At 34.3% G+C, this 26,454-nt stretch overlaps 1 protein-coding gene across 7 annotated transcripts in view; it reads left to right on the plus strand.

The window, feature by feature from the left end:
• Positions 1 to 26,454, plus strand: part of RHOT1 (ras homolog family member T1) — a 58,034-nt gene that overhangs the window by 19,456 nt on the left and 12,124 nt on the right. For 4 of the 7 annotated variants that reach the window (XR_005212662.1, XM_037808985.1, XM_037808980.1 and 1 more), the window contains exons 3-19: positions 1,139 to 1,220; positions 3,079 to 3,122; positions 3,411 to 3,464; positions 3,619 to 3,671; positions 4,770 to 4,878; positions 5,200 to 5,301; positions 12,251 to 12,349; positions 12,805 to 12,913; positions 13,901 to 14,021; positions 16,802 to 16,886; positions 17,270 to 17,415; positions 18,404 to 18,504; positions 19,892 to 20,022; positions 20,714 to 20,797; positions 22,370 to 22,489; positions 23,460 to 23,662; positions 24,740 to 24,835. Coding sequence is in view for 6 of the 7 variants with exons in the window: in XM_037808985.1 (XP_037664913.1) it covers positions 1,139 to 1,220; positions 3,079 to 3,122; positions 3,411 to 3,464; positions 3,619 to 3,671; positions 4,770 to 4,878; positions 5,200 to 5,301; positions 12,251 to 12,349; positions 12,805 to 12,913; positions 13,901 to 14,021; positions 16,802 to 16,886; positions 17,270 to 17,415; positions 18,404 to 18,504; positions 19,892 to 20,022; positions 20,714 to 20,797; positions 22,370 to 22,489; positions 23,460 to 23,662; positions 24,740 to 24,835 (1,739 nt within the window). In the remaining variant the exon portion in view is untranslated. Of the gene's footprint in view, positions 1 to 1,138; positions 1,221 to 3,078; positions 3,123 to 3,410; positions 3,465 to 3,618; positions 3,672 to 4,769; positions 4,879 to 5,199; positions 5,302 to 12,250; positions 12,350 to 12,804; positions 12,914 to 13,900; positions 14,022 to 16,801; positions 16,887 to 17,269; positions 17,416 to 18,403; positions 18,505 to 19,891; positions 20,023 to 20,713; positions 20,798 to 22,369; positions 22,490 to 23,459; positions 23,663 to 24,739; positions 24,836 to 25,405; positions 26,450 to 26,454 lie in introns of those variants that run through there. The other 3 variants (XM_037808981.1, XM_037808984.1, XM_037808983.1) reach the window with 2 other exon arrangements.

The raw sequence follows: 26,454 nt of genomic DNA on the forward strand, positions 1-26,454 counted from the left end.
AAACATATTTGAAAACCTCATTTTACAAATGGAGAAACTAATTCATTCCAGCTCTGCCTACCTTAAAGGATTGTTGTGTTGTGGATTTCAAATGAGATGAGTGTAATAATAGTAAAGTGTCACCAAAAGTAAGATGGTTTTATTATTACTGGCAATATGTTTATTTACATTTTAGAAGTTCCAGTATGAGGGACTGCTAGCTAAGGCCTATGTAAAGTTAAGGTATTTTTGTAGGAATGAGATCAGAGCAGATGGGATGAACATTGTTTCCATTTATTCTCTTTCTTTCCATAGGTATTATTAGTGCCACAGTTTGCATTTATTCTTTCTTCATTGTTGATAATATCTGTATAATTTCTAGTTCAGACAGGAATTTGATGTATCACGTAGTGTTTTCAACATTTACAACTATCATATAACCATTTATTGTTTCTTTTGCTTTTTTCCTCTTAAATGGTTAAAGTAATAATTTAAGAAGTGAAGTATATTTTTAAGTGTGGTTTGTGGAATAAATAACATTAATTTATAATCACTCCAGGTATAATACCTGAAAGTTTTCTGTGATATTGTAATTTAATTTAAAATTGTTGTTTTAACATAGTCCTTTTACATGTGAAAAGAGTTTCTAACTGATTGAAAAATCATATACTCTTTCTTTAAAAATGGAATCATTAAGCATAAAGCCTTATGTAGCCTATCAGTTATCCTTTGGAAGAAATGAATTTTGATAATTTTTGTTTCATTTGGGGATTATCTTTGATTAGCATAGCTCCTCATTTGCAAAGTATCTTAAGTTGTCTTAAGCCTTCAACAAAGTAGAATGAAGGCAACTTGTGTGAAGCACCAAATTAATTTAAGTATTGTTATAGGCTATGTCATATCTAAGTTTCCTTAATATACCCTTGTCTACACAGGTAGAAATGCTCATGTTTTTTTAAAAAACTTTTTATCATATGCTTTTAATGTATATTTGCATCTGTGGTAAAGCACAAAAATAAGCATTTAAAAGTACACTAAGTACCTATAAGGATAAGGTATGAGTAAAAGAGGTTTATGTAGATAAATTTGCGTAGTCTGTTAAATTTGTTTGGTAATATCCAGAGGGTTTTCCTTTTTTATATTTTGTTTGCAAACTAAGGTTCCTCCCCGGGCAGAAGAAATCACCATCCCAGCTGATGTCACTCCTGAGAGAGTTCCAACACACATCGTAGATTACTCAGGTAATGAATGTCCTCTTGTAGGTGAAGCTATAGGATTAATTTAATATTCCTCAAAAAAGTTACTGAACTTTAAAAAATGTTGAAAGAGAAGTAGCCCTTTCCAGCAGTAAATGATAATTTATTATTCTTGTCTCGTACCTCTCTGTCCTCCTACTTCTAAGTATCCTTCTTACAGTTCTCTGTCCCCAAATTACTTAGCTGAATTCCGTAAAAATGCAAAGGAAGGAGGAATGGTAAATGACAAGTAGTAGATAAGTCCCTGTCCTACTTGAACTGGTATATTTGTAGAGATACTCGGGGTCAATTTTGTTGTTAGGCATGCTGTTATGATTTAGAAAGAGTTCTGAATTTGAGAATTTGTTGGGTTCTGAATTTGTTCTTTAACTTGTTAGCCTTTGTCTCAAATAGAATAATAATTAAAACAGTTTCAGCTTGCTTACCATTATTTAATGGTACATCGGTATTGCTTTTCAAAATTAAAAAAATTTTCTACAGATTACTATTACTTATTTTTTAACCATTTTGTTTTGTTCTGGCTTTTCTTTTTTAAAAAAATATGGGTACAAAAAAAACAAACAAAAAAAATAAACAAAAAAAAGAAAAAAGAAAAAAGAAAAACAGAAAAATATGGGTATAAGACATTGGTAATACTTGACTAAGCTGGTGTTCCATATTTCTAGAAAAGAAGTACTAAAACTGCTGCTTACACGTGTGGCTATTAAACACTTGAAATGTAGCTAGTCTTAATTGAGATGTGCTGTAAGTGTAAAACACAAATGGATTTCAAAGACTGTATGAAAAAAGAATGTAAAATATCTAAATAAATTTCTATTGGGTACATGAAGAAATGATAATATTTTGATATTTGGGGTTAAATAAAAAATTAACTTTACCTGTTTCTTTTTATCTTTTTTAAGCTGACTACTAAAGAATAAAAAATTAGTTATGTGGCTCTCACTTCTTTTGCATAGCATTGTACTAGAAGTTGAGGGAAATTCTGCTATAATCAGTCTCATAACTACTGTCATTTACAGAGTTACTTGTATTCGATACATGTAGCTACATAATTAGATTCACTTCAGTATTAGAATTGAATTAACTCATCAATTATTTGCATATGGAAAGATCATAAAAATATGGCCAGTTATTTAGTGTAATATAAAATACCATAGAACTCCTTTGTGACTAGTCTGTATGTCAGAAATAAACAGGCCTTTTGTAGAAGACATATTAGACCTAAAGTGATCTAAATTAATGTCATAATTACTTTGCTCTTCATTTCTTCACTTCCTCATTCTACCCATATCATGCATATTCCTCACATCTGTGGGTTTACAGGCACATCCATCCATTGAGACCAGTTCTAGCCAGAGATATGAGGAGTTCTTTACGCTTCATTATTGTGTTCCAGTTTTGCTCTGGGGTCTGGCTATTACTGCTCAGACGTGCTATCTAGATTTTAATATTGTATTGCCTAGATTCTCACCTGGCCTTTTAACTCTGAGTGTGCAGACTATTTGTCTAGGTTTCTGACTCTTCAGCACCCCATCTTCTAGCTTGAATCCCTTCTTAACTCTGGACCAGATGACGACCTAGATCTGTCACACAGTGCCTTCTGCTTGAGTTATCCTCTTGTAGACTTGTCTTTCAGTGCCAGCCAGCTTCCTTATCATAGTTCAACTCCCTTCCACTGGCTTGCCTTGTCTTTGCCACCTGGTCCAGCTCTGCACCATGTCATTTTGAGGGCTGATAGATGGGTATTGCATAAATTTTAGCTTGGCCAGTTGTTTTTATGAAAGTGTTTAAAACATTAATACCCCCCGCCTAAAATTTTTGTTGTTTTTGTTAACATTTGTAGAAGCAGAACAGAGTGATGAACAACTTCATCAGGAAATATCACAGGTGAGTTTTAAAAAGAATAATGTGATTTTTTTTCCTGGGATAACCATGATGATCCTATGGATTGACTTTCATTCTGCCCTTCACCGAGGGGGCTTTTTCAAATCTTTGTTGTTATCACTGACTTTGGATATGAATTTTGTTATAAGTCCTTAGGAACATTTTACTCTTAGAGTCAGCCTAGGTTTTCTTTCACCTTTTCATATTTTGTTTTCCTTTTTCCCTTTGATGCCAGTATATTGACTAGGTTTAATTAAATGCTACTGTTTACTTTTTAAATTTTTCTTCTAGGCTAATGTCATCTGCATAGTATATGCTGTTAACAACAAGCATTCTATTGATAAGGTATGAATGTGTGAATTTTTTCACTATATTTAGTTAAATTTTAATGAGACACTTTCCAAATTGATCCTCAGTTTGGAATTTTAGGGGTCTAAGGGCAGGGTATTTTTCAAGAAGGTCCTCATCATGGCTTAGCTCTTGTTACTTTTCATTTTAGGTAACGAGTCGATGGATTCCTCTCATCAATGAAAGAACAGACAAAGACAGCAGGTATTTTTTTTTCCATAAACTTTGTATATTGGAAATTTCAAACTTACAAAAAAGGTACAAGAAATAATACAATGAACATCTGTAAACCCTTTGCTTAGATTCACCCATTGTTAACATTTTACCACATTTGCTTTATCTGTCTGTCCATCTGTCCATCCGTCCATCCATTCATTAGCCTCTGGTGAGTTGTGGCTTTTTAACCTTAAATTAATGAAAATTAGATAAAATTGAAGTTCAGTTCTTTGGTTACACTTAGGCAATCTCCAGTGCTCAGTAGCCACATGTGGCTAATGATCACCATAACAGGCAGTGCAGAGAAGGAACATTTCCACCATTACAGAAGGTTACATTGGACAGAGCTGCCACAGAGGACCGAGTACCCATTTGCTCCTGATACCTGCTCTTGCTGATGACTTGAGCTGTTTCCAGGAGGCCAATTTTGCCAGAATCTATCAAGCACTAGCTTGGGCCATTGAATTCAGAATTTGGGCTTTACCATTACAACTTCTCTCTCCAATACTTACCCTTTGCTCAGTACTCTACGGCCGTTATGGCATTTTTCTGTTTTTTAACCCTACCAGGATATTTTATCAACTTGGGACCTTTGTGCATGCTGCCCCTTCTGCCCGGCAAGCTCTTCTCTTGCTCTTCACGCAGCAGATTCTGTCTCGTCTTTCACTCCTTGGCTTAAATGCCACCTTCTCAGAGAAGATTCTCCCTGATTGCCATATCTAAGTTAGCCGCCTCCTGAAACTCTATCCCAAAATCCACATATTTATTTTCTTCATACTACTTATTGGATTGGAAATTTTCTTGTTTATTTGATTATTGTTCATTTTCATTATTAGAATGGGCAAGGATCTTGTCTGTCTTTTATCCTTAATACTAAGGATAGTACCTGGCATATAATAGGTGCTCAATAAATATTTGTTGAATGAATGAATGAACGTGTTGCCTAGGGTCTTAATCTGACTATAGCATAGGGTTCATGTTGGGCAGATTAAATAAAAGCTTTTTAGTTAGAATGGGTTATAATATAAATTAAAATATAAATGTAGAGTCTTGCCTTCCTTATGACAATGTGCCTGTTTGTTTCAGGCTACCTTTGATATTAGTTGGAAACAAATCTGATCTGGTGGAATATAGTAGTATGGAGACCATCCTTCCTATTATGAACCAGTACACAGAAATAGAAACCTGTGTGGAGGTATGCCTTATCCTTTGTTTTTGAAATTGACTGTTGGTGAACTCTCACTAAATTGAGGTTTGGGATGGGAGGAGGAAGATAAGGGTTGGAATATCTTTCCTTTTCTCCATGAAGTCATATAAGCCAAATAAAACAAAGAACTTGGAGTCAGCCTCTGAGCTCTTTTTAGGCATTCATATTGTGATGACCACAAAGAAAAATGAATTTTTCCATTTCTTCAGGGAATCTTACTGCTATCTTATATCAATAGTTTAAAAATTCTTGTTAGGTCTTACAATTGATTTCAGAGTATAAAATTTTACACTTTTTTTGTTTTCCCAGTGTTCTGCAAAAAACTTGAAGAATATATCAGAACTCTTTTATTATGCACAGAAAGCTGTACTTCATCCTACAGGGCCCCTGTACTGCCCAGAGGAGAAGGAGGTAACCCCCCATGCTGTGTTTGTAGAGACTGGAATGTATAGGTAGTAATTCTAGTATGGTAGTAATTTTTAGTAACTCTTAAGTAGTTTTATAAAAATGAAATAGTTTAAATTTTAAATTTATTGCTTATTAAATTGTTATATTTTCTAGATATGTTTCTTCAAAGACGTGGTAATATTCATATTAAACAGAACAATATTCCAGCTCAAATACTAGTTCAAGAAATGCCATTAACACAAACAGAAGAATTTGCAACAATAACAACAAAAATTCTGAAGACTTAGCCAACAGTCTACTTAAAAATACAAACGCAAAGAGAAAATCAGTGTAGTTTTTTTGACATGGATATGACATTCTAATACAACTTGAAGATTTCCTTTTGTTTCATAGTTAGGGAACACAGTAATTACTTATTGAAATATCTAAAAGTTAACAAATTTTTTGCCATATGTTTTTTGTTTTTTTAATGCAATCTTATTGAGATATACTCACACACTATATATTCCATCCAAAGTATACAATCAGTGGCTCACAATATCATCATATAGTTGTGCATTCATCGCTACAATTTTTCTAACATTTTCATTACTCCAAAATAAAGGAAAAAAATAAAAATATTAAAAAAAATAAAGAACACTCAAACTATTCCATACCCCTTATCCTTCCCTATTCCCCTATTATTTATATATATTTTTGTTGTTATTTTGTTACTCAGCTGCCCATACACTGGTTAAAGGGAGTGTCAGTCACCAGGTTTTCACTATCACACAGTCATATGATAAAAGCTATATAGTTATACAAGTTATCATCAAGAATCAAGTCTACTGGGTTACCATTCAACAGATTCAGTTTCCTTCTAGCTATTCAAATACACTAGAAACTAAAAAGGAATATCTATATAATGTGTAAGAATAACCTCCAAATTGACCTCTTTAACTCTATTTGAGATCTCTCAGCCACAGAAGCTTTATTTTGTTTCATTTCTTTTCCCACTTTTGGTCAAGATGGCATTCTCAATTCCTTGATGCCAGAGCCAGGCTCATCTCTGGGAATCCTGTCCCTTGTTTCCAGGGAGACTTAAACCCCTGGGAGTCATGTCCCACGTAGCGGGGAGGGTAGTACCATAGGCTTTTTTTTTTTTTTTTTTTTTTTTTTGAGATATATTCACACACCATACAAACTATCTGAAGTATACAATCACTGGCTCACAGTGTCATCACATAGTTGTGCATACAACCCCTGATCAATTTTAGAACATTTTCATTACTCCAGAAGAGAAATACAAATAAAAAAGAAAACCCAAATCCTCCCATATCCCTTATCCCCCTGCCCCCATTATTGACCCATAGTATTGGTATAGTACATTTGTTACTGTTGATGAAAGAGTATTAAAGTATTAGTATTAACTATAGTCCATAGTTTACAGTCAGTACCTTTTTTCCCCATAAACCCCTCTATTATTAACACTTTCCAAAAGTGTCATACGTTTGTTCTAGTTCATGAAGAACTTTTTAATATTTATACAGTTAATCACAGGCATTGTCTCTCATTGATGTTTTTTTAATTCAGTGTTACTGAGGTGATTTCACATATCATACAGTCATCTGTGGTACACAATCAACTGTTCACAGTACTATTACCTAGCCATGCATTCATCACCCCAATCTATTTTTTTTTTTAGCATTTTCCTTATACCAAAAAAAGTAAAAACAAGAATGAAAAATAAAAGTAAAAAGGAATACCCAAATCATCCCCCCTCTCCCACCCTATTTTTCATTTAGTTTTTGTTCCCATTTTTCCACTCATCCATCCATACACTGGACAAAGGGAGTGTGATCCACAAGGCCTTCAAAATTACACTGTCACCCCTTGCAAGCTATATTGTTATACAGTCATCTTCAAGAGTCAAGGCAACTGGGCTGCAGTTTGACAGTCTCAGGTATTTACCTCTAGCTGTTCCAGTACACCAAAACCTAAAAAGGGTTATCCGTATAGTGCGTAAGAGTGCCCACCCAAGTGACCTCTCGATTCCATTTGGAATCTCTTAGCCACTGAAACTTTATTTTGTTTCATTTCGCATTCCCGTTTTGGTCAAGAAGATGTTCTCGATCCCACGATATCAGGTCCAGATTCATCCTTGGGAGTCATAATCTGCATTGCCAGGGAGATTTATACTCCTGGGAGCCAGGTCCCACCTAGGGGGGAGGGCATTGAGTTCACCTGCTGAGTTGGGTTGGCTGGAGAGAGAGGGCCACATCTGAGCAACAAAGAGGTACTCAAGGAGACACCCTTAGGCACAATCATAAGCAGGTTCAGCCTTTCCTTTGCAGTAACGAGCTCCATAAGGGCAAGCCCCAAGATACAGGGCTCGATATAACAAACAGCCAGTACTCAATTTTTGTGAGAACACCAGCAGCAATCCAGGTGAGGAAGTCCAACACCTCTGCATTTTCCCCTGGCTCCTCAGGGGGGCCCTGCATATATATTTTTATTCTCTGCCCAAATTACTTTGGGATATGTCACTATTTCACAATAACCTGTACAAACCTACCAGGTCTCACTTCCTATTCAAAATTCCATTTAATTATGGTATTTGAACAAACTGTATGAGTTAAATTGTTTAGGAAAAATAGATCCTGCACCAAATAAACATCTCTTCCCTTGGTCTCACATTGAAGTTGAAGTTTTAAAACACAGTCCGTATTGTCCTTTACCCTTTGGTCTGATTTGCCCTAGTCCTAACTAGATCTGCTTCATTCATATCTCTAATTGAAGTCCAGACTCCCCTTCAGCTTTTTTAACAATTGCTGTATGCGCTAATACTGGCATTCATATCTGCCAAGCTCTAGCTCTGAGTTTCGGGTGTCACACAGGTACCCAAAGTTCCAGGGATGGATCAGGTTTATACACAAAGGGATCAGCATCTCAGAATCTGGAGATAGCCATTACAGTTCAGGAATAGATGTGACTGCTGTAAGAGCTTACAATCTAGGGACCATTACAATAAGTGTTCCCCTAATAAGCTGTGCTCTAAGATTCAATTATGAGTGTACACATTGTAGTTAGTCCATATTGATGAAGCATTATAGTGTTTGCCTTTGTTTCTGGCATAGTTCACTCAAGATGCTGCTACAGGATCCATTCATCTCCTTGCTTTGGGTGTCTCACAGCTTCACTCCTCCTCTTAGTTGCTCAGTATTCCATTGTATGCACACACCACAGTTCACCATTCTGTTCCTCAGTCGATGTACCCTTAGGCCACCTCCACCCACTGCAAATCATGTATACTGCCTCCATAAACACCAGTGCACAAATGTCCATTCATGTCCTTGCACTCAGATCTTTCAAGCATATGCCCCCTAATGAGGTTGCACGACCTTATGGCACCCACCTACTTAGCTTTTTGTGGAACCACTGTACTGTCCTCCAGAAAGGCTATACCATTCTATCTCACCATAAGCTTTTAAAATTACTTTTCTTATTTAGATTCACATATCATAAAATTTACCTTTCAAAATGTACACAATTCAGTGGGGTTTTTTTTAGTGTATTCATAAAGTTGTGCAACTGTCACCACTGTCTAATTGTAAAACATTTCATCACACCAAAAAGAAATTCTGTACCCATTAGTAGTCAATTCCTATTCCCCTTTACCCCCAGCCCTTGGTAACCACTAATCCTGAATGTATGGATTTGCCTGTTCTGGACTTTTCATATAAATGGAATCATACAATATGAGACCTTTGTATCTGGCTTCTTTAACTTAATGTTTTCAAAATTTATCTGTGTTTTGGCATGTGTTAGTACTTTATTCCTTTTCGTAGCAGAATAACAGTCCATCGTATGGATACACCACATTGTTTATCTATTCATCAGTTAATGGAGATTTGGATTGTTTCCACTTTTTGGCTAATGTGAATAGTGCTGCTATAACCCTTGTGTATAAGTTTTTGTATGGCATCTGTTTTCATTAATACCTAAGAATGGAATTGCTGCATCATATGGTAACTCTGTGCTTAACTTTCTGAGGAACTGCCAAACTGTTTTCTACAGCACTGCCCCATTTTCTATTTCTGCAAGCTGTGTATGAGGGTTCCAGTTTCTCCACATACTTGCCAACATTTTTTATTGTTATTCTTTTGATTATAACCATCCTAGTGGTTGTGAAGTGTTATCTCATGGTATCCTTGATGGCCAATGATGTTGAGCATTTTTTCATGTGCTTATTGACCATTTGCATATCTTCTTTGGAGAAATGCCTATTCAAGTCCTTTGCCCATTTTTTAGTTGGGCTATTTGTCTTTTTATTTTTTGAGCTGTAGGAGTTCTTTATATATCTTGGATATTAAACCCTTAGATATATGGTTAGCAGTTATTTTCTCTAATTCGGTAGGTTGTGTTTTCACTTTTTCAGTAGTGTCCTTTGACGTTCAAAAGTTTTTAGTTTTGATGAAGTCCATTTTATCTTTTGTTACTCATGCTTTTAGTGTCAAATCTAAGAAATGACAACCAAATCCAAGGTTAGGAAGTTTCCCTCCATGTTTTCTTCTAAGACTTTTATGGTTTTAGCTCTTATGATTAGCCCATGATCCATTTAATTTTTTGTGGTATAAGGTAAAGATCCAGTTTCATTCTTTTGCATCTGAACATATCCAGTTTTCTCTGATTTACTCTTAATTTAGTGTTTCCAAACTGGCCTCATCATGATATGTCACTTGGCATACTTGTTAAAAGCACAGTTTCTATTCTGATTCATCCAGGTGCCGTATCTTACAATGAAGGAAATTTGGGTATCAGTCTTACTCTCACACTGTAGGGATTTACCCCTGAGGCCTTAGCCCAGCTGTACCTTAAATCCCTTCTAATCCCCGTTATTAGTTTGTTCTCAATTCTTTAATTGTTACTCTTTTTTTCTGAGGCCTATTATTAGTTCTGCTAATCTGCTAATCATCCCCTCCCCACCCCATAATCTCACAGGAGTAAAACATTTTTCACCATCTGTTATTTGTTTCTTAGGTGCACCTGTCTGATAGGTAAAACCTGCAACTCTTAGAGACTGCTTTGATTTACACAAGTGCAAACTTTAAGCTTTTACCAGGATCTTTAATTTAATTTAGATAGTAATAAGCTTTTAACATAGAGTTAAGGTAGAATCATCAAAAACATCATATTCAGAATGAAGCTCAAGCTGTAAATATGTTTACAATGACGATTGACTCTATATGAAACTCCTGGAGTATGTACTGACCTAATGATGAAAAATGTATGACTTCTGTGTAATAATGTTATTGTTTGAGGATTTAGATTGCTCATATATTCAATGTTTTAAAATTTATTACTGTAAAAGATTTTTACAACTTTAGTGCTGTATAATTTTAGTAGTTTTAAAATGTGGTCATTTTTTGTTGCTATATTTTAAGGTGATTAATATTTAAATATCACATTAAGCCAATACCTTGGAGCTCCTTAGCTTCTGGTATGTTTCATACTTTATTGAAAAGTGTATCATGTTTATTTTTCTTCACATTTTTTTCTTATTATTTCTTTTTAGGTAAGGGAAAACCAGTTGTACAAAATAAGTTATTTTTAGGCTCTGTACATCATTATATCTATGGCTACTTTTTGAAACATTTAGATAATTGTGTAATAGGTTTTTTAAAAGAGAATAGATAAAATATAATGCAATTTTTATTAATCTTGAATGTCTAATATTAGGATCACATTTATAGAAGCAAAATCTTAACATTCTTTAAAAAATCACTTATGATTGTATATGGTATAGGTTATATTCCATTTAATACTCTTTTATAAAGGGAGCCCCATTCAGTGTGCTCTGAATGTTTCTTTTGACCTGTTTTTTCTCTTTCTTTCTATCTTAATTTTATCTTTCTTTCGCTATATCAAATTGCTCCCCAGAGACCCTAGTTAAGATAGAAAAGAAGCGGTTATCTGTGTATAAAGTTTGGGAAGATAACTTTTCCTCAGAAAAGTATCCCTTTTCTGTATTTGTGTTTAATGGCATGATCAAAACTGTCATCATTACTATTTTGCTCTTAATACCCATATGATTGAAGTAAATAAGTATGCATTTTCTGATTTAGAATCCTGTTTCTCTGATCCAGAGGGGTCCACCAAAGATCTTCCTCTAAGTTTACATAAAGTTCAAAGATCCTCGTGAATATTGTATTTTATTTCAAAATTAAGACAGTGATTACTGTATAGCAGTTAAATAAGTTAGAAGCATATGGGCCTTATTTTTAAATAATCAAATATATAGTCCATAAATTCTAAAACAAAAATTGAGGAAGTTGTCAAAATATATTTTCAGCAGCATGCATTGTCAAGTTTTGCATAATCATAAAAGACAAGAAGTAATTCTTATACTAGGAAGTTAGTAGGTTTTCACACTTACTAACTAGCACTATTTTGCCACCTGTTTGTGCATAACCATATTTTATATTCCAACTTTGACAAATACACACAAGGGACAGATCAAAATATTTAGTCCCATTCTCTTACCAGAAGGATGATAGTCAGAAATCAGAAGTTGGGGAGGAAGCCCTTAGCATTATATTATGAGTCAGCTTAAATCTTTCTAGAATGAAGGAGGGAATAAATAAATAAATCATTGTTTTTTATGTGACTGGAAGAATGAATCTCCCCTAAACATGAATTTCTCCTTTCTCCATCCTTTGGGGATTGGTGGAGTCATGAGGGAAGAGTTTGACCATTCAAAATAATGTTGCAAGTATATATTACCTCATTGGCTTAAAAAGGTGTGAGTATAAAAATAATTACTTGCTTTAGTTCATTTTTCATGTTGGTTGTATTTGATGTTATATATTTGACAGTGAAAATAATTAGAAATTATTCCTGTTAATTATGGAAATAATGAAAAATCCTAACTAGTTTAATTTAAAAAGTTGTTTGTTTTCTCAATGATTTATAGATGAAACCAGCCTGTATAAAAGCCCTTACTCGTATATTTAAAATATCTGATCAAGATAATGATGGTACTCTAAATGATGCGGAACTCAACTTCTTTCAGGTAACTATGTTTTATTTCAGTCACTTGTATATCTGGATTTCTTTGCTGATAAAAGCTATATGAAATTTATCAGCTTAAACAATATAATAAACATACACCTCTTTCTTGTAAAACTATCTTTCACATCAAGCTATTTAACTGTGTGTAATGGGTGTATTAAGAATGACTTGAAATCTGAACTCTGAATTGTTTTGCCTTCTTGGTTTAGTATTATATAGCTGCACAAAGAGCCTTGTGTTTTTAGAAATGGGATGGGGGAGGAGGATAGGAAAAGTTTCTTTCCTTCTAAGTATGACATATTTTACTTAAATAATACAAAGCAGAGACTAAATCCTAATTTAGAATTTTCTTCTCTTAGCTGCAACTCTTTGATTTAATGTTGCTTTGTAGATTGTTTTATATTGTGGTTTTAATGCTGGTTTGTTTTTAAATTGATTTTTATGCTTTTTTACCAGAGAATTTGTTTTAATACTCCATTAGCTCCTCAAGCTCTGGAAGACGTCAAGAATGTAGTCAGAAAACATATAAGTGATGGTGTGGCTGACAGTGGGTTGACATTGAAAGGTGGGTGAATGGTGTTTTTCCCCTTTTGAACTTAATATTTTCAAAATTTGACAGAAGGTGATGGTCCTTATAGCATTACTTATGCTTTAGGGAAATGTTGGTATTTAGTGATATCCCTAAAATCTGATTTGTATATTTAAGAGTTGGAAGAGACAAGGCCATTGGTGGGGATAATTATCCTATTGTCAGTCTAAATTATAGGTAAGGAAATTGGAAATCAGAGATACGGAGGTCCACCTGAGAGAAAGAAATAACTGGAACAAACAAATTTGTCTTGAAATTCTTCCTACTTAGAAAGCTGCCTTTATTATTATTTTTTTTTTTGTTACACATTTAATACACACAAAAGAACATTTACATCATGTATAAGACATAAAGAATAATAATATAATGAATAATCTATGTACCTACTACCCAGCCACAAAATACAAAATTACCAGTACCTTTGAAACCCCCTTTGTGGCTTACCCCAGTGACAACCCACTTCCCTGTACCCTGCAGAGAAAGCTGCCTTTAAATAGAAATTATTTTTAGGGAAGACGTTTTATCAGATTTACCAAGTACAAAATGTTCCCTGTAGAATGTATTATAGAATCACAGTGAAATAAGAAATGAAATTGAAAATGAGAATTTTCCTTTATAGAAGTAAGAGCAAAGATCCATAAAACCATTTCATTTGTTCCTATCATATAACTTTGTGAATGTCAGTGTATATCTGTTTCTCGGAATGTATTTTTGACCTTTTCAGCTGGTGCTCTCCCTTGCTGAACTGGGTGACCATGTGAAGCAGTGATTCTGAAATCAGCTCTGTTTTATTGAAACACTTGTGAAATTTATTTTATTTTGCTTTTCCTTTTGCAAAAACTGATATACATTGATGATGCTCACAAATCTAGCTCTTGCTGTTTATGTTTTGTATGCTTTTCTCCCATGTGACTCTTTACCCTTCTTCACATCAACTGTATTTACTAATTTACTTTATTTCAGGCTTTCTTTTCTTACACACACTTTTTATCCAGAGAGGGAGACATGAAACTACTTGGACTGTGCTTCGGCGATTTGGTTATGACGACGATTTGGATTTGACACCTGAATATTTATTCCCCGTGTATGTACCTTTGGCTTTCTAATTGATTTCATTTGCCAAGTATTTTAAAGTTTTATTTAGCACATAAATAGGCAGGCTTCAAGCTACTGAGGAATAATTTAGATTTATAGCAGAGGTTTATAGCAGGCTTTCTCATTCTTGGTGCTGTTGACATTTTGGACTGGAAAATTCTTTGTTGTAGAGTCTTTCGGATGTGTTGTAAGATGTTTAGTACATCCCTAGATGCCAGCAGGTCCTTTTTCCCCAGCTGTGACAACCAAAAATATCTCCACATATTACCATATATCCCCTCATGGGCAAAATCATCCCTGGTTGAGAGCCACTGATTTAGAGAATGGCTCAGATTTTTTTCTCCTCTTCTCATGGAGAGTATAGGTGTCCTTTCTTTATTCATTGTACTGAGGAAGGAGAAAGAAAATACTAGATAAACTTGGTTTAGGTGTCAAGAGATCAGAAATGTGCTGGTTGGTGGTTTTCTTTCTTTCTTCCTTTTTAATTTTTTTCCAATCAGTCCTTCTCTCTCAGTTTTATAGCCTATTCTTAGTACAGGATAAAATAAGTAGTTTTCCTAAACAACCAGTCTATTTGTGGTTATTTCTCTTTAGATAATGGTATGTTTGAATTTTATTTGTTTAAAAATGGACCCAGTGCCACCCCCAAACAGAAGGCTCCCTTGCTGTGCATGACTTTCCTGTACTCCAGGGATGTGATAGTTTCAGGGATGGTGATTTCTAAGATCAGGCCTTGGTGTCTTCAGCCTTTCTTCACCTACTTAGTGGCACATTGCCTTCATTGTGTTGTTTTTTATTTTAGCATAAAACACCCACAGATCTCAAGGACCTTGTTGTTTTTTCCTTCCCCATCACTGAGGAAGCAAAGTTCTTTCTGAATGGATTCCTGGTCCATTAATCAATTCTAAGTTGACACTTCCCTTATCAAAGCTACTAAATCTTGGTTCAAGTAATTTTCCAGATTCTTCTATAAATATGTTGAATGAATGAATTTATCCTAGGACTTTCTGTCATGTTTTCTTCTCTGTACCATTTATGTGGGTAGTTAAATTCTGCAGGAAGTTCCTTACTGGTTTCTTAAGTTTGACAGTTATGGATCTCCATATATTAAGGTTTTGTGGCTTACACTAATCACCTTTACAATTTCTTTACTCTCTGCTTTTAGTTTTCTGCAGAATAGCCCCCTAGAGCCACCACTTGAAGCTTCTTATTGAGCTTTATGCTTCTATCCTTCATACTGCTGCTGGATTAATAGATATGTAAATACAAATTTGACCATGTCACTTCCTTTCAAGACATGGGATAAAGCACAAGCTTCTTAACATGGTATATGAGGTCATTCATAATCTGCTTACCCTCACCCCCATACCCCCACATCCCCTGTTTTAGAAGTAAATACCAAACTATTTATAGTCCACCAAACATATGTTGTTTCCAGCTCTAGGCTTTTGCCCTTGCTATTTTCTCTTTTTCCCTCCTTTTCCTCCTCCTCCTCCTCCTCCTCCTCCTCTAACCTAGTTAATGCCTCTCATCCTTCAAGTCTCAATTCAGGTGACAGTGTCTCTCAGAGGTGTTGACACCTTTCCACCTCCAGGCCAGAGATGTTCCCTTTCAGTCGGCTCCCCTAGTATCCTTAGCTTACCCAAACTTAGCACTTACCTCATTCCATTGAGATATGGTTTATGGTCAGTCTCCCACTCCAATGTTGTTCCTTTCAGGAGGGAGCCTGTGTTGTTTTAATGTCCCTAAAAAACTCTGCATTTGATAAATGTTTATTGAACTGAATTTAAGATGGGTCAAAAAGGTCAGATCAGGCAGAAATAACGTCTTTTCACATCATTTCCAATTCCTTACTAAAGTTGGCTTTACTATAAAGACCATAATTATGCCTTATAATTTGTTCATAGGAAGAACGAATCCATTAAAGTTTAATCAGTATTATTATTATTTTTTTTTTTGTTAATTCTGTTATTATTAAGGGGCCAATAGTTTCCTTTTATTCTTTTTTTTTTTTTAATCTTCATTTTATTGAGATATATTCACATACCACGCAGTCATACAAAACAAATCGTACTTTCGATTGTTTACAGTACCATTACATAGTGGTACATTCATCACCCAAATCAATCCCTGACACCTTCATTAGCACACACACAAAAATAACAAGAATAATAATTAGAGTGAAAAAGAGCAATTGAAGTAAAAAGGAACACTGGGTACCTTTGTCTGTTTGTTTCCTTCCCCTATTTTTCTACTCATCCATCCATAAACTAGACAAAGTGGAGTGTGGTCCTTGTGGCTTTCCCAATCCCATTGTCACCCCTCATAAGCTACATTTTTATACAACTGTCTTCGAGATTCATGGGTTCTGGGTTGTAGTTTGATAGTTTCAGGTATCCACCACCAGCTACCCCAATTCTTTAGAACCTAAAAAGGGTTGTCTAAAGTGTGCATAAGAGTGCCCACCAGAGTGACCTCTCGGCTCCTTTTGGAATAATCAGTATTATTTGAAGAATTTTTATTTCAACTTCTCCTTCTGATGTTTAAGAAAACTTTATGCATTGGGAATGAGCATGATTTTGACTCTTCTGAGGATTGCCATACCCACTCCATACACTAACCTGGGAAAGTCTAAATGGCTCCAGTGAAGATATTTTTGTAATATTGTGTCATCCCACAAAACAGCTATTTGCAGTTATATGTTCATTTTTTAAATTAAATTTTAATATTTGATTAATGATTTATTTTACTGTTAAATTTTTTCAACAGGCTAAAAATACCTCCTGATTGCACTACTGAATTAAATCATCATGCATATTTATTTCTCCAAAGCACTTTTGATAAGCATGATTTGGTAAGTTTTTAAGCTGCAGTTTTTCATGATATATGGTAAAATGTTTTTCTGTGAATGATTTAACCATGTTTCTTTAGCTATGGGATGCTCATGTCATATAGGCAAAAATTGCTCAGATGCTCAACTAGCAAAAATAATTTCTATTTTATAATTTCTAATAGTATTTCTATTTTATTTTCTCAAGATGTTAGTCAAGTCCCTGATAGACTGTTTCATAGGTTTTCTCATATACATATAAGGAATTTTCTTGATAAAATGTAAGATTTCTTTTCATTTGTTAATTAGTTTTTAGTAGTATAGCTTTACTAAACCTAGGGGTCTCTTGTTTGGGCATTATTCTCTTAGATGTCTAAACATTATGTACACTTCCTTTGTATCCTCAGGATAGAGACTGTGCTTTGTCACCTGATGAAATTAAAGATTTATTTAAAGTTTTTCCTTACATTCCTTGGGGGCCAGATGTGAATAATACAGTGTGTACAAATGAAAGAGGCTGGATAACCTACCAGGGATTCCTTTCCCAGTGGACGTGAGTATAGAAATCACCTCTTTCCTCTAGAGTTACAGCTAATTTTAAATTATAGTGCGTTATATTTGTAATTTCTAAGTTTGTCAGATCTTCTAAGATGCTTCAATCACAACTACCTATAAGCAGGATGTCTGGTGCTGCCGATAGCCCTAAGATGGACTATAGGTGTTTTGTGAATTTATCAGTAAGGGATGTGTATGCTTTTGGGTGATGTACATGGAAACAGTAACAAGTTTTGCATCCAATCCGAATTGAATTTTTTGTACATTTTTGTTTGACAAAGGGATTAGGAAATGTCATTGCTATTGCACAATTCTATACTTGCAAAATAGGGGTAATTGTAGGAGTAAACTGGCACTTAAGACTTATTTTGAGATTTGTTTGTTTGTTTGTAATGAATTCTCTTAGTAAGACAGTGAGGATTTGTTTACCATCTAAAATTATAGCATGGTTGACATTGTACTAAGGTTCTGAGAAAATCCTCTGGTCTTGCATGTTTACATAATTACTTTAGCCTTGGTGAGACTTTCTCGACAGCAGCATCTTTTCTTTTTTCTAATACATAAGAAAGACTAATTTCAGGTACCTTTCAGTTATTTTTGCGCCTTTGGCAAACTTTTTCAGATTTGTTTAATTGTCATTAAGTCTTCAATTAGCCAGTATTTGTAGGACACTGTATGTAACTTGGGAAGCAGATAACATAAAACATACCTGCTGTAGATTTTGCAGAGGCTCACTGCTCGTCTATGTAGCCTTGCTCTCTTTGGGCAGGTAGACTAGATACAGGAGCCACCCCCTTTCATTCTTCTCTGCTTTAAGAATGGCAGGGTAGGAAAAGCCATGGTTGGAGGCATATGTGGGAAATGAAAACTGTTGGACAATGATTTTCTGCTGCATCTGGTGATAAAATTATTTGACCCATTGGAATTTTTCCCCTTATAAATGCGCATTTAGGAATTTTTCACGCTTAAAATCTTCCCTTTCCTAGGCTTACAACTTATTTAGATGTACAGCGGTGCCTGGAGTATTTGGGCTATCTAGGCTATTCAATATTGACTGAACAAGAGTCTCAAGCTTCAGCCATTACAGGTAAGTGTCTGAATACTCTTCAGCTTGTACTTGGAAAAATCTTCTTAAACCAATTTCCTAAGTAGCAAAGAATAAAAATAAACTCATATTCATTAGTCTTCCATGTCTACACTCTATTAGTTTTCCCCTTGATTTGATCATTTCTTTTGAGTTGAGATGCTTGATTTTATTGTTTGGTTTAAATGTTCATCAAAAAATGAAAGAGTAGAGATTTTGCTTCTGGTGTACTCCTTGGGGGTACTCCACAATGAAAACGAGAAAGGGCTATGGACAATAAAAATATGGACTGAAAGTCCATCTGCATTTTAATTTTCTTTAAACTTACAAACAATTCATATTAACAAATGATCCTGATCTTTTATATCTCTGCGCTTTGTGACTTTTTTCCACATTAATAAAACTTTCATGGATCTTGTAAACCAGGCATTCTTGCCACAGCAATGTGATCCACTTAAAGAAAATCCATAGGTATGGGGGTAAATTAGACAACTAATCATTTCAGCAGTTACTTATATCCCAGTTGGTAGAAGTGCTGCCATATCTGGTACAGACTTTCTTAAATTAACAGAGCAAGTACCCTTTAAAGTACTTAAGCAATTAGACATTCATTTCAACAGCAAAAAAAGTTGGTAGCCAGTGTGAGGTTCTTTACTCGACAACTGTTGCTATATCAATATGTATGTCAATAAGTATGCTTTTGTTTTTTTAATGTTAAATAATGTGTCATCATATGAATGTGCTGTAATTTGTTTAGCTATTCCACAATTGTGTGTTTTTATAGTTTTTTTTAACTGTCAATATTGCCTTGATGAGCTTTTTTATAGTTGAGTTTTTGGGTACAGATTAAGGAGATCTGTTTACCTCAGAGTGGCCCCATTGTTCTGATGTTACAGCATTGTTTTCTGGCCTGCCTCATTTACAGATTTACATTCAGAGGGTCAGTTAATCCCATAATGCATATCCCTTTGCCTTTACAGATCCAGATCCAGGGAGTACAGGTTTGAATTAGCATTTTTAGTTTGTAATTTGTTATGATGATAGCATCATAGAAAAAAATAGATGGGATTTAATATTGGCTATATTCATTGTATTTTTAATTCACCATTAGGCAATCATTTTCCTGTTGAAGGTATATACTTATTTTATAATGAAATAAATATCATTTGATTACTAGAAATTCACTTTAGAGCCAACTTTCAGAAATGCGTATTTTCCACTTAGACCCTTCTGTCACATATAGCTGGCTGTTTTATAGTGTGTTTGTGTACACATCAAACACTTTATAAAAGTGATAAATAGCAATACTCTATTTTGCAGAAGGTGATATGGATGCTCAGTGAATCTAAATAGTAGGTAACTTAGTGGGTTTTTTTTTTTCCCCTTTTAGTAACAAGAGATAAAAAGATAGACCTTCAGAAAAAGCAAACTCAAAGAAATGTGTTCAGATGTAATGTCATTGGGATGAAAAACTGTGGGAAAAGTGGTGTTCTTCAGGCTCTTCTTGGGAGAAACTTAATGGTAAGAGTTCTCTGATAACAGAACTTTATCCAACAAAGTTTTCTAGTCATGTGTTTATGTAATTTTTTCATAGCCATTAACCTTTTTAGATGATTACTCGAATTCAGTGGCCTGCATGTATTAGTAAAGTACAATCTAAAGTGTACCAATAATCCTGTTGAACTGCTTTTATCTTTGTTGCATTGGTGTTAGCTGTCATTTGTCTTTTTTTCCCCCCCTAAGGTGGTGTTTGGATGGGGATTAAATAGATACACATGTGACAGCATCTAGCCATGCTTGGTATAAACTAAATGAACAGTAAATATTTTGAATTCAATACTGGTATCCAGTTCTGACTCCTGCCTTTAGTAGGAGTCTGATATATTTCCCAGATGAGTTTCATATCAGACCAAATTATAATATAATGAGAATTGCCGGCAGGTGGCTCTGGAATAACACTTCCAAAAATATGGTTTACTTTCTTTTCAGCTACTGCTTTCACTTTATGCAGAACTGATGCATCCTTTGTCTTAGGCCTTAAGAACTAAGTAATATAAAATCAATATTCCCCTTGTACTGACAAATAATACATAGTGTAGGAAGAATGCCCTTTTATTTATAACATATATGCACAGACACACAGAGGTGTGTGTCCATGAAAATTATTGTAATTTCTTACAGTAAATATTGAGATTTTCTATTCTGTTTTCAGAGGCAGAAGAAAATTCTTGATGATCATAAATCCTACTATGCGATTAATACCGTTTATGTATATGGACAAGAGAAATACTTGTTGGTAAGAAATTGTGTGGCATACAAAGATTTTTGATTATTAGGTACATTTTTAAATGACTTTGAAAACTTAATTAGGTTTAATTTAATTACTAGATGTAGAACTTTTGTGTGATTTTTTTTTTTCCACCTGGTTTATTCATTGGAACTAATTTTAATTGCCTATCTGTGTGGTGATTATTTGAGTGTAGATATAAGTAAAAATTCATCAAGCTGTGCTCTTAACTGTATGTTAGTTATACCTCAATAAGAAAGTAAAAAAAAAAAAAAAATCCTTAACTCCCCTTTTACTCTTTTTTCCACTCAATTTAAAAACATTATTTCCTCCACTAATGACTAGAAATTAATATGAAAACCTTAGTGCACATGCTTTGTAGTTTATGATCTGATTAGAGTTTTATCTGTTTGGCGTGGGGAAGTACAGTTAACAAATGTTTTAACCTGAGAAATGAATGAAAGAAGGGTATGACTGAAAAAGATGCTATGAAATACAATAGAAAGAGGTTATAAGCTTTCCTTGGATCCAGTCGGATTTCAGTTTGAACCCTGGTCCACCATTGATTAGTTGTGTGACCTTGGGCAAATTGCTTACTCTCAAACTGCATTTCTGATTAGTTCAGCTAATATGAGAAGCTTCTGGCAAATGATAGATACTTTTAAAAGTTCATTCCCTTTCCTTTTTTCTTCAGAATTAGTTTAATCTGTCAGTCAGATGGTCATATTGAGTTTTATATGTATTTTATTCTTTAAGATGAAAGTTGTTTGTTAGTTTCTTATTGAGCCTTGTTTGTGTTTCATTCTTCTGTAAGTACTGTTCTACACATTGGGTACTCAGTAAATATTGTTGACTTAATTTTCCTGATTTCCAGTTCTTCTCTGTTCTTTGCAAACTGAAGTCTTTCGTGTCTCCCTCTGAATGTGTATGCTAAAATAGTGCTTTATTTGGAATATATTGTCACTTCTCACCCTTACATTCTTTTTTATTCTTCTCATCAAGAGCATTCTATCTTATACAACTCAGTACTGAATTTTTCTCTTGTTGGATCATTATCCTATCATAGATGAGAAATTTGTTTCAGAGAGTTTTATAATAAACATTGAAAAGAGCAGGCAGTGAAGTAGAACAAAATGACCTGTGTAAAGAGTCATTTGTTTTTTTTATTTGATTAATGGGGAGAAAAGGTAAGGTGGAAAGAAAATAGACTTAGGATTATATCTGAGTTCAAATTTTGATCCAATGACTTGTTAGATGTGTTATGGGCACTTAATCAGTCTGAGTCTGTTTCTTTATCTGTAAAATGTGAATAATGTGTGTAAAGGGCTTATCTAGCACACATTAGTCACTCAATAAATGTTAGCATCTTTAGAACCTTAATCACCATTTTTAATCTGCAAAATCAGAAGCTGCTTATTTATCTATAATTCCCACTTTAAAAAAATGGCCAGTACAAGTATGTTTATCTAGTATGTTTTTATCAGGAAGTCAAGTTAAGCAAGTAATAAAAGCCTCAAGACTTTATGCATCACTGTTACAATTCTTGTTTCTTATTTTTTTTTTTTGTTTGTGTTTTACAAGTTGCATGATATTTCAGAATCAGAATTTCTAACTGAAACTGAGATCCTTTGTGATGTTGTATGCCTGGTATACGATGTCAGTAATCCCAAGTCCTTTGAATACTGCGCCAGGATTTTTAAGGTTTGTTGCTTTTATGGTCTATGATATTTAGCTTTGTATGGTGTTTAATGGAATTGCAGTGTGGTGTTTCCTAATAAGGGAAATGCAGCAAAGTCATTTGTGGGACTCTTTAAAAAAATGTTTATGTTCTAGTTCCATTCTGAGGTGGCAGAGTCCCAGACATTTCTATTTTTTAAAAGTTTCTAATGTGCATTTCTGGTTAAGAACTTCTGTGTTAGTGGAAGATCTTCTTGGCTATTAGGAATGCACATAGGTCATATATTGCCGGTTATACCAAGAATAACAACCAAAGCAGAGGGATAAACCAGAGGCTTGAAAGGTGTGTCAATCACTTTGAGATTATCAACAATATTCAATTGTTGCAAAAAAAACTGTATATATGAAACTATTTATTCTAGCATTGTGTTTAATAGCAGACAACTGTGAAATAATGTAAATATCTAACAATAGGAGAATGGTTTATGAAATTAAGATAAAATAATCCAATGGAATCATAATCAACCAATAAAAATAATAGTTTTGAATTCTGAAGAACATGGAAGATGGAATGGTACATTTTCAAATGGCAATGTCCAGCATAACTACAATTATATAAACATAAAACCTGAGCATGTGCTCAAGGACTAGAGGTAATATGAGAAAATGAATATACTCTTTTAGATAGAGGACTTTAAGTTGATGTCTTTTTATTTCAAGATTTTTATTGTCTTTTTAATTTAAAAATTTTTTTTTCAAATTGTAGTAAATTTAAAGAGTAGGTCTGTTTTGTTTCCATCATTAGAAAAATGTTTCTGGTCTTATATATTATGAGACTGACCTGGACCACTGCCAAGCTTTGCCTTTTGGTTCACTTTTTCTCTTTGAAACTACTGATACTTTGACCATCCAGAAAGAATTTTTAGTTCACATTTAATTAAATAGTATTTTTTGAGCTTATCATCAGATTTTGATTACATTTCTTATTCTATAGCAACACTTTATGGACAGCAGAATACCCTGCTTAATCATAGCTGCAAAGTCAGACCTGCATGAAGTTAAACAAGAATATAGTATTTCGCCCGCTGATTTCTGCAGGAAACACAAAATGCCTCCACCACAAGCCTTCACTTGCAACACTGCTGATGCACCCAGTAAGGATATCTTTGTTAAATTGACAACAATGGCCATGTACCCGTAAGTACTTGCTCTGTCTTCATTTTTATATTGCATGATTCATAATAACATTGCATGCCATTATAAGCCATGAGGATGGAATCTTTGTCACATAGAAGTTGTTCAGCAACAGAAAGAGACTTCATAATGAGAAGGTACAAATTTGAGTAAATGCAAGTTTGCTTTGAGTGTCATAATAAAATGATGTAAACATTGCTTCTGACAATATTTTTATATTTTTGAGCAGACTCTGTCTTTACAGGAAAATACAGTAAAACACAGCCCCCTTCCGCTTCCCCCTCCCCAGCAAAAAAAAAAAAGAGAGATTTCTTACTGTAATAAAATGGGCTTGGCATTAGGTTGCTTTATGTGTCTAAGGCATTTCCATATGAATATAAAGTTCATTTTTCTATTTTTCTATCGATTAATTAACCTCGGTTATATGAAGGATTCTAAAATGTTTTACGAATTTATGTTTAAATTATGTGTGCGTTTGAGTTCAGGATATATCTTTTTTATGTGCTGTAAAAAGTAGTTATAATTGGAATTTCCACTATGTAAGTATTATACATTAACTTATAAGCCACAAATTTCATGTACATTTATTGTATATCTATACATGCATATGCACAAACACATGACTGTGGTCATCTTTGTAGTTTGCTAACTGCCTTAAAATTGCATGGTTCTTAATGGCATTCTCTTTAAGTAACGCTTTTGTGTAAATTCTGTTTTGTAACAAGATAGTTTTTCCAGCAGTGCGTTTCTCAGTACTTTCGAGCTTTTTTTATATACTATTATGTTAGCTTCTAAATTATTTTTCTTATGTAAACTGTAGTATAAAATAGATTAATAATTAGGCATTGCTATAAATCAACACTGAGGTTTTTCAGAAAGGTGTTAATTTGTACAGATTTTTAAAAATGAAAAATCTAACTTTGTTGGTATTTCAATAACAGTTTTTTTTAAATGCCACAAACCCTTGAAATTCTATTTGTGTAATAATTGGAAGACAAGTCATTCCTATTACTCTAAAATAAGCAAAAACTTATTTATGTTTTACCTTTGCTTTAAAACTCTCATGTATGTTATCTACAGAGAGGATCATTACAGAGACAGACTCTCCCGAGACATGGGCAACACTGATAGAATAGAGAATTTGAGAAAAATCTGGGTCTTTCTAAAAACTGCTTTGTAAGTTACTTTATATTTATGGCTTCTGTGGGATTTTGTTGACATTTTCTTATAGGAGTACCTAATTGCCTTTCTTGACCTAATTAACATTTATTTATTATCCAGAAATGCACTGCTTGGTCAGGCTTACTGCCTTACGGTATATCGTGGTGTCTTTTTTACTATGTAATAAACTATTTTAATCTTATAAATAACCACAACTGTGTTTATACATAGATTTGTAGCTTTAATATATTTTACTGTAATTCTTGTATGTGTGTGTGTATATATGATAAATGTACATACAAAGACACTTCTTCATATGGTTAATCCCAAACTACTTCTCATGAAGCATCTCCCTGTTGCTAAGCATACTTTGCATCCCTCCTTTTTGGTGGGTGGAGCCTTGTGTACGTTGAAGAGTCAGATTCAATTTATAAAATAACAGATGGATTCCAGTATGACAGCTGGCAATGACTTAGTAGCAGTGATATATTCGTCATTACAAGTCAAATTTTGAAAAGGAATATCTTGAGCCTATCAAAAATTTTTAAAAGATTAATTCTTGTTTTTCTTCATGTTGGGAATTAGGCATTATTGGGATGCTGCTAATCTCCACAGCCTGCCAACGTGTACTGTGCGGTCTCATCAGATCTCATAAACTAAGCCAAGTCAGATTGGGCCAGTCCTTTGACTGAGAAGCCTCTAAAAATGTTCAAGTGTTACAGGAAGTGATGGCATTGATTCATCAGGTGGCGCTCTTCCGAGTGGGTCTGCGCCAATACCTCTTCATGGGTAGTGTGATGGACTTGTATCTCTGAGTGGCTCTGACCACTGAGCAGTCATTGAAGACCCCTACTTCAGTTGTTAGGGCCAACTGAAATGGATTGCCCATATGCCTGCACCGACTAGTGCAACTCCACTCAACCAGAAAGGAGTCAGAAAGCCTCCCAAAATTTGATATCTAATTTCAATTGGATCCATTGTTGAATTTTTATGTTCTTATTCAGAGTTTCATACTATGATACTTAGCTGCTGTGTTTTGTTAGCAGATTAAATTAACCCTGTATTTTGTTTGAGTGGAAATTTATGAAGCACTTTGATTTCCTTTGGGATCCAGGGTGCTTGATGAATTAAAGACGATGTTGTTCACATCTCCTCAGGGTTGAATATACTCGTCTTTTGACTCTTTTGTGTATTTGTCACTCTTCTCCTTCCTGGTTTTCAGGCATGTGTATGCTGAGGGAGGAGGAAGAGGGAATGGTTATTTAAATGCTAGCAAACTTTGTCCTTTGGCTGGGTGCTATGGCTTACTCAGTTTCTCTTTTTATTAATTTAGATGAGGGTGCCATCTATTGCTGTGCACTAAGACTCTTGAGTAATATTTCTCCTCCCCCTCCAAAAAAAGCAAAAGTGTTAGTTGATTTTCTTTAGATTTTCTACAGAGAGGGAGGAGGGAGCTATTACTATTTCCACATTTTGGTAAATGTGGGATCCTGCACAGCTTTAGCATGCCCCACACTATCCTTTTCCCTTTTACAAAAAGTGTTGCTTATGCCTAAATCATTTTTTTTAAGTTGGCACACCCTAACTTGTGCCATATTTGTAAAAACTCAACTGCTGTCCTTCTGTGTGTTTTC

This window comes from Choloepus didactylus, chromosome 18 (assembly GCF_015220235.1).
Source record: "Choloepus didactylus isolate mChoDid1 chromosome 18, mChoDid1.pri, whole genome shotgun sequence".
Classification (NCBI taxonomy): Eukaryota; Metazoa; Chordata; class Mammalia; order Pilosa; family Megalonychidae; genus Choloepus; species Choloepus didactylus.